Source organism: Tetrao urogallus, assembly GCF_951394365.1.
Source record: "Tetrao urogallus genome assembly, chromosome: 2".
In the NCBI taxonomy this organism is placed as follows: Eukaryota; Metazoa; Chordata; class Aves; order Galliformes; family Phasianidae; genus Tetrao; species Tetrao urogallus.
The window spans coordinates 66010572-66022446 of NC_136814.1; the positions used below are offsets into that span (position 1 = coordinate 66010572).

An 11875-nucleotide genomic window follows, 5' to 3' on the forward strand; every position below is an offset into this window, starting at 1 on the left:
TGATCCTTGAGGAATGCCACTGGTCTACATCTGGACATAAAACTGTTGATTACGATTCTTTGAGTATGATCGTTCAGCCAATTCTTTATTAGCTGGGTGATCCATCTGTCAAATCCACGTCTTTCCAATTTAGAGACAAGGATGTTTTATGTCAGAATCTTCAAAGAATCTTCCTGATGGAGATGGCGAAGAGCAGGACACCAAAGATTGCATATTATTTTAAGCCTAGAAGGGTATGGGCTTATTTGACAAGTTAATTAATAAGCATTTAATTAATCTGTTGAAACATTTCATTACAATTCAGTGTACTGGAATTATAGCTATGCTACATGAAAGTTAATAGAGGTGAACAAACTGACCTACCAGTTATTAGACAGTTTAGAATGAGAAATGCTATATTTATTTTATTTTTAAAAGCCACTCTGTGAAATTCAATATTTACTAGCTGTCAGACAACTTCAAAAACTTTATTTTTAGAATTATTGTTCCCATACAATGTCGTCTTTTTTCAGTGCTGACTGAAGCTTCTGTACATTTTTTAGCAGCAGAAGGGAGCTTCTGCTTTTCTGCCCAGCATGAGATTTGGACATACTTTCCCTTACAGTGCCTGCAATCTCCTTTGCCTCCCTTTGGTTATCACATTTTGGTTTGACATGAGCTGCCTCTTTCTTCAATTTCTGAGTCTTTCGCTTTAATTTCTGCACCTACAAAGAAAGATTACTAATTAGAACATTACTCACTTTGCTACTGCTTACTGCTTACCAAATTTCTACCAAATTCCAAACTGAAGACATCCAAAGGACTTTCAAAAATCATTAAAACCTACTAATCTTGCATATAGTTGTCTTAGTGAAACTAAAAGTATTACAGAAAACATTATAGAAAACTGACCTCATCCACACTCGAAAGACTGCTGAACCCTGTTACTCCGTGAAGTAAAAATGCTTGCTTAAAAGAGCCTGAACACCATCTGTAACCAATTTATATTTACAATGGTCTTCTCCCATTTCAGATTGTACCAATGTAACAACAGCAAAGAAGCTATAAAACCTGTACAGCTTATTATGAATCACCATATCTGACAGCTTACTTCGAAGCCTCACAACAAAGTCAAGAAACTAAATAAGTATGGTTGATTGCTATAGAATATTTTTTAGATGTCAAATATAAAGCCTTGACTTGCATTTGGCATGAAAATATCTCTCCTTAAGATAAAATTAAGCTGGAAACATTCCATACACCAATATGGGTTATTTATCCATTTCTGAAAAAATTAATTTTAATTGCATTCTGAAGTATATTATTAAGTGGGAAACAGAGAGATGACTACAGTATTTTTAACATGACAGGCTCTAAATGCAGAAATATGTACCAGAAATATTAAGATTGATCTGTGTGAAATTCAAATAAATAGGTCTGTCCATGAAAACAACAACAACAACAACAAAAAAAGGCCGAAAAAACAACAGAAACCAGATGTTACAGGAGTGGCCTGTATTAATAACCAAGGTATGATGAACGGTAATCAAACAGACAAGCATGAAGAATATGCTATTTACATAATGACTGTAAGGCATGTGCTCTGATAAGGCTGTGCCACAGCACAGACAACTTGCCAGCAAAAGATCTACACTCTCAAACACTCAAGAAGGACAACAGGGTTGCACCACAACAAATGTGCCATTCTTCTTCCCATCATTCCCAAAAGAAGGCAGATTGTAGCCATAAAGATATGCAAAATGAAAAAGTAAAGGTGCTGTTGTCCATTTTCTGACGATCGTGTTACCAAGATTCTAAGGCAAAGAGTAACACCAACTGCTGGCTTCTCAAGAATGTTAGATATTAACCCATACATCAGTAGACATTGCCAAGAGAGTCAGCAATGACTCAGCAGTCCACTTTTCTCAAATGCAACCCCAACGAGACTTTGATATAAGTGCTTTTCTAAGTATATGGGATAATTAAAAGTTTAACTGAGTAAAATCTATCAAAGAATGAATATAAATGAAGTTGGTTGCATTTAAATTAAATATCACTTTCCCCTTCCACAAGGTCTCACACTGAGTTCTGTTTTGTTTCCTGCATAAGTAAAGCTCTTACGGGAGCCTATTTATCCTACAAAATAAGATGAAAGAACAGAAAAATATCTGACAGAATTATAGGTTGCATTTTTTATTTTGTTCCAAAGCAAATTGCTACAAGCAGGCTGAGCAGCTCATCTACAGAAGTGTGATTTTCTATGGACACGTGGTTGTTTTTTATACCTACAGAAAATACTGACAGAATGTGTATAGATTAAGGATTTAAAAAAAAACCTAAAAGGCTTGTCTGGCTATGATTTTTGAGAGAAGTTGCAGTCAGTAAACTATTTGGTTAATAACAAACTTCAATCTTTCAGTAAAATACAAGACAGTCAAGCCTGTCTGTACAGGAAATATAGCTTCTATTTTCTCATTCTCCAGATAGAAAGGGCACCAAGGAATGAAATCTCAACAGCCCATCTTAATACAGGGAGTGAAAGTGACAGACTGAGCAACTCTGCTCTATACTGAAGAACAGGACAGGAAGTTTTCTCACTGGTCTACATATCTACCTGCCAATTCTAAGCACCATTTTATGATTTAAAGGAGGAATTGCAGCTACAAGAACACTGAGTTAGCAACCTAATGTTAATCACCCATACTGAAACAACCTAGCTTAAGCATTCCAGTGGCATTCTAGTTACTGACAACAAAAGGTAGAGCCATTTAACAAGAGTGTTGCTAGCTGGACAGTTTACATTTTTTTCTTACGCTTTTCTCATGTTTTTTCAACTTGGATATTAGTTCTCCTTTACTGTTCATTTGTTTTACAAGGGAATTCAGCCTCTGTTCTAGATCTTCACGAATTTTGGAGTCCTGAGTCTCCTGGATCTCCTTCAGAAGTACTTGATGTTCACTGTTAAAAACAAAAATGGCACAGTTAAGTATTCATGATATAGCCTCTAGGATTTCCTCCAATAGTTTCAATGTATTGCATGAATTGCCAGCTGTTTTGTCTAGAGTACAGCAATTTAGCATTATTTACTCCCTTACACAATACACTTTCATCTGGAATATATTCACTCTAGAAAAGAGGGTGTTCTTTTTTTCCCCCCCCCCATCCCCCCCGGGGGCTCTGATTCTCATTTCAGATTTGTAGCTGATGAGAGTTTGGAAAGTAAACAGAGGACAACAGCAGCTATGAAGTTCTTGCCCAACTTAGTGCAGACTTTGAAAGCTTACTGTAATACAGAAAAGTGTTTTTTAAATTAGTAATTCAAGTTAGTTTTCCTTCCAGACTATTCAAACTGAAATATTCTCCTCAAAAAGATCAGCAGCAAATTGTGTTGTTTAATTACATTAATCAGGTTAATTAAAATGAATGCTTTAGACTCGCTTGATACATGGACATTTGAACAAACTGAAAGCATAGGCTCTATTAGGTAATCTTTTTCCACAGCTCAAAGCTTTTTTTCTAACTTCTGACTAACTGTTGGTTCTTGACACTTTAACAGGGACAACTGGTTGTTGCTGCAAAGAAAAATATTCCTGTCCTTGAACTGCTATGATTAAACCAACCATTATTTTTTGAAGAAGAGATTGGTTGCCAGTTTAAATGTTGCCACATCAAATGTTTCAAACCAGTGTCAACATCCAAACTGGTTTAATCAACACGTCCTTCCCTGTTCAAACCTCAGCTCATCATGTTGACGTCTATACGACCAGCTGCATAACTTTAGCTCACAATTCTACAAACTTGTGTTAAAATAAAGATACCTAAAAACACAACTTTTCTTTCACATTTATTTGTATGGCAAGAAAGATACATACAGTCCCATTTAGAGCATTGGCTTTTCCCACACTCCGCTCATTTTCTGGCAGGAAAGTATGTTTCAACCTTCTTAAAGTATTGTACATGAGAACATTCTTGGTATATTTTATTGATCTCGTAGTATATTTCAAATTTCTAAAAATTCCAGGCCTGGAAGATTCTTTTATTTGCTGTGTTTCTTACTTCAGTAGCAGATAAGCGCAGGAAAACAAACTCAACTAAAGAGTATTTTGCTCACTTACAAGATCAGTCAAACATCAGGACAAAAAGAAGTTTTTGAATGAGAAAAATCCTACCAGCTAGGCTTGCTCACGAAATTCTCACATGTAGTCCTATATTTGGTAGGTTTGAGTATAGTACACCCACAGATTCACAGGGCTATTGCTGAAGTCGTTTCTACTCATAATACAGAGGATGACTACTCACAAGCTCATTTGGCTCAGCTCATCTTGTATTCCCAACAGAAAGTCAGAAAGTCTTCTGGTGACAGCAGATGATGAGGATACAGATTTTGAAAGAGTTGTTTGTCCTGAAATTCCAGATCTATTTCGGATTTGTCTTTGTGATGAGATACGTGGACTGCGATGCTTCATAATATGCAACACACTTTGCACATTTGCACTAAGAGAATGGCTGGAGCTGACAGACTTAAAGAAGAACAAGTAAGTTGTCTACAAACATGACTAACAATTACAGCAAAGAAACTGAAATGGTAGATGCCAATTTAGCGAGAATTTTTGGTTTCACTCACCTTCCCAACCACAAAAGGTAGCACACCTGCCTGTACATGAAATTGTGGGAGATGAATTTCCTTCATCATAGGATTTTTCTGCCATAAAACAGAAAAAGAAAGAAGAAATTTCAGTGTGCTGAACCAACAGTTCGATCTTTTTTTGTTTTGTAGAATAACAAAAATTCAAATAAAGAAGCTGTGAAACGCATCAGCTCAGCTTCCCTCATGTTTTTTTAAAAACATTTCCCTACTGTACATAGAAGGAATAGGATTTTCAAACAATAACAGCTGAGATAAATTATCTTCCAGATTCACTTAGTAGATACATTGGCAATTAGACAGACATTTTAAAAAATTGAGCTTTGCTTACTTAAGCAAAACTAGAGTTGCAAAATTTTGGCTGACCTGTAACATTTGTTGCAAAATTCTCTTGATTTCAACAATCCCTCTAAAACGTGCCATCTTAGGATGGCCTACTTTCAAATTACTTTGGAAGCTAATTTTGCCAGATAAACTAAAAAGCAGATAAGGCAGGACATAGGGGAGGAAAACTGTAACAAAGGTTGTTGTCATGGCAGTACAGGAACATTTTCCAATGAGGTGCTGCCAGCTCTGTCCCAGTTTTAGTTACCAAAAGCAAAAAAAATTAAAAAGAAAAAATGGAGGTATTGGGCACTGTTATTCACTTTGGAAACTGAACAAAGTGCAGCAGACAAATCAAGTGGCTCTTACATTACCATTTTTCACAAATTCCAATCTCTGTGTGAGTCAGATGCTATCAGCGAAACTGTGATAATGAAAAACTTCATGTTACCTTCTTAGGGCTTTTTTTTTTCTTGCTTCTCTTTTTAAGTTCACTTTCAGATGAATCCAAAGGCATCAAAATTCTGTTTATCTCAAATTCTGTCTGAAGCTGTGTGCATAAACAAAAAGAAAGCAATTTTTTAATACAACATTAGAAGTCTGAAATCACACAGTCTAATTAATTCTTTCACACATGAATGAGAGCCATTAAAGGGCACTATTAACTATTCTGCTTGGAAAGCATAACCTATGCTTAAAAACTGAACAGGTTACTGGGATGGTATGGCATCAGACATAACTGTCTAACAAGTTTCCATTTTCACATCCAGCTGCAGTAGGTGTGCTTTTCCACTATAATACCCAGTAACTGAAATAAAACAATCCTGCTGCTTGCTAAGGATCTGATCATAAAATCTAAAGAATGTGAACACTGGGATCTTACAGCCTGGAGACAAAAAGAGCTGAATCCATCTGTGTATCATAGACGTCAAGCCTACTGGACAATCCACACGTTACTCTGAAGTTCAAAGTTGATATAAAGGCCCATGATAAACAGGATAATAGCCATTCCCAAACCAAAAGGACAATAAATTTGTTTTGGCATGCGCAGCACTTCCGGCTAAACAATGCTGGAAGTTCATCACTGCACTGAGATTACTCTAATTTTTCTGTCATCAAAAGGAAGCTGAATCAGCTGTGCCACACCCTGTGTTTCCAAACTCAGATCCAACAGACCTAAACCAATCTACAGTGAATCAAGGTGGGACAAATAGTAAAGACCCAATTCATTGTGCTAACCTCCCTTCTTGAGCAAATGTTTATACTACTGCTAAGGTCAGATTATTTGTTCTGGGAGTTATTCTTAATGTTACTCAGAACATAAAGTCTTCGTAGCTGGCTTTCTGCTCTTCAGCAGAAGCAGCAGTTTAAGAAAGAAACCCCTCCAGTATTGCAGGTTTTCAACTGTGCCATTCTGCTGTATTGTGGAGGTAATCAAATATCTGGGCCACCTACTGCAAGTTTCCTGGACTGATGAAAGCAAACTGACCTTAAAAGAGATATAAAATTACCTCCAATTATTTATTAATTTAAGCTTTCAGCTTCACTTATGGATGCACTGTTCCAAGATTCTTCATCAGCTCTGCACCCCCCACTCTGGGGAATGTCACCACAAACAACTCTTTCAAAATGATTGCTACCTCTTGATGAAGAATACTTGAATCTAATTTGCTCCTTTGTTTCTTTGATTTTGCTCACTTTGAGAAATATTCCTCTCTGAAATGGGTGATGGCCCAACAAACTGACTGTGATTTCACAGAACAACTAATTATACAAACTCTCTATTAATAAGCAATGTATCACCTTTAAAGAGTCTTCCAACATTACATTCATTACATTAAATTTCAGCAAATCTTAACAAAAAGGAATACAAAGAGAACGACCACCTTACTTGAGGTGTGAGGGTACTTACATGACTATTTTTAGTTACCTTAAAATGAGATTATCTGATTCAGTTGCAGTTTCTCTAGAAATTAATACTCTATCTAGATCCCCAACTGCAGCCTTAAGGCTGATGAATTCTCATTAACACAAAACCAAGCAGAATCTTTCCTGATCAAGAAACACAACACATCAAATTTTCCCTCATGTAATTTATGACTAGTCTAGTTAGTACTCCAGGAGTTTTCCAGGAGTCAGTACTCTAGGATTTAAACATATAGAATTTAAATGTTATTAAAAAGGTATCTTGGACAGAGAGAATAGCTTCCTTCAGTAACAAAAAATGAGATCAAACAAAACTGTTTCAGTCTACCTGAGCAGCTTTGTCTTGTATTAGCTTGTACTGACGCTCTTCTTTACAAAGCTTTTCTTTTAAATGTTTGATTTTGTCCTGAATTTGAAAGCAAGAAAGCTTAGTTACACTTCAGTTTGTCACATTGAATTCAGAAACCGATAGTCGTTTGTAATTGTAATCTGGGATAAAAAAGGAACTGATGGAATTTTTAAGGCCCAGAATGGGAAGAAAAAAAAAAACCAAAAACCAAAACAATTTATGTAAAAGAAGCCAAGGAAGCCAAGCATTCATGCAGGTGTATTTGATGATCTCAGCTTTAGCAGAGAAAACTTTTGCAGAAGTTTGCACTATTAACAGTATACCACTTAACTCATATCAAATGAATGACTTTCAGACTAATTCCATGTTTACTTACCTCTACAACTCTCTGAGTAGCAGTAAGTTTAAGACACTCTTTTTCTAGCACTTCAAGTTTCTCAAGTTTTGCATGCAGTTCCATCTGGTTCTGATTTTTCTCTTTCTGAGGATGGGTCAGAAAACATAAGCCAGAGTAAAGCTGGCAACTGACTAAAATTATTTCAGACTGAAAAAAAAAAAACATACAAAAAAAAAAAAAAAAAAAAACCAAAAAAACAAAATAAAGAAACCCCCATACACTACAGTAAAGGTGTTTAAATAATTTAAATTTCGTATTTTTAAAATTGCAAAGTGATGAAAAATACCAGGCAGACAAAGAAGACTTATATTTCCAGCAGTCTTTTTGTCTATCAAATGTGCAAATATTAGCAGGGTTTTACTCATTTAGAGTGACATCTAGGGAGTCTTTTCTTACAATGCATTGAATGGTTGTCAACAACCAGCTGGACAGAAAATTGCTTCCGTTTGCTATCTGTCACACTACACAGAGCTGAGGAAAAATGAGGAATACATTTTTATATTTTTAACTACTTTAACACTTTGTTAGTATGTTAAAGAGCTTCACCTGTTGTTCTAAAATCACTTTATTTTCCAGTACTGCACTCTCAACCATTTTCCTCATGTAATCCAGCTGTTTCTCCAGCAGGGAGCAGCGGGATTGTGCTGCATTTAACTGCACACTTACATCTACAAAGAGAAGCAAAGATGCTCAGTACAGCAATGGGAGTTATTTGTTTAACTAGTTTGTCATCTCTCTGAGGAATTCTCTATCTTCTATCTTCTATCTTCAAAAGAGACAAGAATAGTTTTGTTAGTCTGAACAAGTCATGTGGTTAAATGTATATTGTATATGACAAGAGAATCAAGATGCTTTTCCAGAGACAGACTCTAATATGAATTCCAAAGGTGTGAGCTCTGCTGTTACGATGATTTATATCAGCAGAATCTAGTTTATTCCCTTCTACTTACTTTTCTCAAGTTAGCAGTGTTATACAAGTAAGCAGATGCTAACTTATTGTAGCAGTTAAACACACCACCTGAAATCTGTTTACCTTTAAAATAGTCTTATGAGTTATACAATATCTGGTTAAGATGTGTAAAAAAAAAAAAAAAAAAAAAAAGGATCTAAACTTTATCCACAATTATCAGACTTCTGCCTTCCACACTTCTGAAGAAAAAAAAAAAAAAAAAAGGAGGTTGCATTAAATTAATTAGCTGTTTGTCAAAACAAACACTCCCTGGATTATGCAGTCTTTGAGTTGGTGTGGCTACACCTTATCACTCAGAGAAATACCTTTCCTCTGTTGCATCAGTTTGTGATGTGCTGTGTCATTTTTGAAGGACTCATGGTCTAAGGCCTTCTTACACTGAGCAGCTGCTACAGAAAGGCTGCACAGATTCTCCTCAGCATGTGACCTCTCCAGCTCTAGATAGTGGATCTTTTCTTGTAGAGTTCTCAGGGCTGCCACCACAGCTAGAAAATAAAGCATCAGTTACACTCAGCTCTTGTAACACAGTTCCTCCTACTATTTTTATAAAACGCTTCAAATGGAAAACTACTACCTAGCTTTTCCTTCTAGGATCAGATCTAAAAGCAATGACATTCTCCAACCATACAATTACGCACTCAGAATGTACGTAGGAGAAAGTAAATGTGTTTACTGCATAGGTGGAGAATAAAGAACAGAATAGCAAAGCTATTAAGCTATTTTCAGTCAAAATGTTGGCAAGCATGAAGAAATCATGCCAAATCAAGTACAGCAAAACCTGGAACTCAGACCTGTTAGTATCTGTCTACAGAGGAGCAGGGAACACAGGTATTTAAGTTAGGTATCCAAGCTTTTGGAGCAATGCAACTGGTGTGGACAGACTACAAAAAGAAAAAAAAAAAAGATTCCAGGCAGGGGGGAAAAAATCAGATACAACAGGACATTTTAACAGAAGATGCATTTTAAAAACATTATTGTTTCAAAAGTGAATGATTTGTCTGTCTCATTTCTTGCATTTAACATTAAAAAGAAAATAACAATAATAATCAGAGATTTTGCTTTTAGCCTCAAATCAATTCCAGAGTTAAAATTCTGAAAATAACTTACAGCTGCTTACTAGCTCTCCAAGAAGCTATAAGTTTAAGACACATTCCCAAACAAGTTCAGCTTCTTGTTGGACATTTCATAAGCCTTGATATTTTCATTATACCAACTCTCTTGATAGAGGAATACCTAGCAAATATTGGATAGCTCCATAAAAATAGCTCCATAAAAACTCCAAGCAGCTTTACTTAGCCTAATTAAGATAAGTAAATAAATAACAGGTCCCAGAGAGCAGAAGGGGCCACTTCTTACATCTTTCTGTTAGGATACCAAACATTTCTTCATTTAAACATTTAGCTACACAATATTGAGCTGAAGTCTTGATCCAAATAGTCCAAACTCTATATGACGTTATGTAAATTCTGTAATAAACTATTCTTCATATGGAGAAGCCACAAAATAAAGAACAATGATGACATACACACTGATTATGTCCATACAGTATTGCAAAGTTTTATATTAAATAAAATCCAAGTATGGTAAACTTGTGATTTGCTTAGTAATCTGGACAACCAAGCATTTGTCCCGTGAGCTCCAGAGAGTAATCACTGATTAGGACACAAGATAATCATAGTGGATTCATGTTTCACATAGACAAATATGCTGATAACTTACCTGAGTAAGTTATCTTACTGTTTTATTCGCAAGTTCTCCCAATACATCACATGACACAAAAAAGCTTAGAAGTGATTTAAAGCTAGAAAGAGTTGAATAACACAGCACAAAGCCAATTTCAAGTCAGTGTACTGTCGTGTCTTTTTTTTTTTTTTTTTTTTTTTTTTTGCTGGATTTAAAGCATGAACAGCTTCTGTTGAGTTTGAAGTCTTCTCCTTTGCTTTTAGAGGAAGTCTGACGATCTTTAAGTTAAACAATTTTCAAAGCCAAAGTTTATAAGGATGTCAGAAGGCTTGCAGCAGTTTCCATTCCAGATGTACGACTTCAGGGAGACTACTCCCTCTGGACACATATACATCCTGTCTTACTGACTGATAATTGCAGCAAGTCATTGAACTGGGTAAAACAAAATGGAGACTTTGCTCACGAGATTTCACAAGAAACAATTTAAAAGACCACTTTTTGGCTTACCTTGGTTATAGCAGATAGAAGGCCCACCGTCACCAGCAACTGCCAACTTCTTTGGTTCTCCACAAACAAAGGGTGCAGGAATCATTTTAGCTGGAGGCTGAAGAAAGCTTCCTATTAAGCTGTCCTTTGATTCAGAATCCATAGCCTGCAAAAAGAGAGCTTTATAGTGACTTTAGCTTTTTAATGAACTATGTAACAGTTTTCAAGGCACCTCACTGAGCAGTCCCTGGCTGTATTTATATTAAGCCAGATCACTTGTATAAAATAATAATTTAAAAAGCCACAAATACCCAGAGGTATTGTGTATGTTAATGCAATTCCAAAACAATGTCTTCAGTAACACTAAACACAACTGTCCTCAAACAGCCAAAATTTTCTAAGATTTTTCCTCTGTGTTTTCTACACTTAATAGTGACCTTCTAAAAGCCAAAGATTAAAACATTTTTGTAGCATCTATTTTACAGAAGTTAGCATATGCCTCTCAGTGGGCTCTGCAGAGCAAGCATTGCAAGTTTTACAGTCTGTTTGTACAGGCTCCTTATTGTTCCGGTACATTGTAATAGTGTCAGAGTTCGTTGTTTTTGTTTAACATACGGCTTTATTATGTAATAAAGACATGGCTTTTGACATAGTGTTGAAATAACAAAAGGATAGTTAACATGTAACCTTCTCATGATTACTATGAGCATTCTCACCATTATTAAACTTATGTATTAATTCCCTTTCCTCTCTACCCTTTCACATTCTTTGTTTTATCAGAAGCACATTTGAAGCCTCTTCATGCTTAGTCGAACAGTGGCTTTCCTTGATACTCAAGACATGACCAAGGAAACTTGCACAAAGTGCCTTGGTATAGTATAAGCTCTAGGAAAGCAGACCCTTTGAGATCAATCCATCTATATTCTATGACAAGTCATTCAAGCCTCATTTTGTTGTTTACATTGGGAATGCTATGACAACCAAGCATGGGCTATAGGTCATACAAAGAAAGGCTATAGGTCATGTTAGGAGAAATGGTGGAAAAGAAACTAGTTTTAAAGATATCTTTAATATGTTTGGGCTTACTGGTACTTTAAAAATTGGCTTTTCTTTTGT

General features: G+C 35.8%; 1 protein-coding gene across 1 annotated transcript; it reads right to left on the reverse strand.

Moving 5' to 3' along the window:
- Positions 1-479: 479 nt before the first annotated feature.
- Positions 480-10922, reverse strand: CEP57L1 (centrosomal protein 57 like 1; the record flags this gene model as incomplete). Its single annotated transcript, XM_079532988.1, has 10 exons — positions 480-704; positions 2793-2937; positions 4279-4523; positions 4604-4681; positions 5400-5498; positions 7203-7280; positions 7600-7740; positions 8167-8288; positions 8896-9075; positions 10781-10922. The coding sequence occupies 10 exons, from the start codon at positions 10920-10922 to the stop codon at positions 480-482; spliced, it is 1455 nt and encodes a 484-aa protein (XP_079389114.1).
- Between the last annotated feature and the right edge of the window lie 953 nt (positions 10923-11875).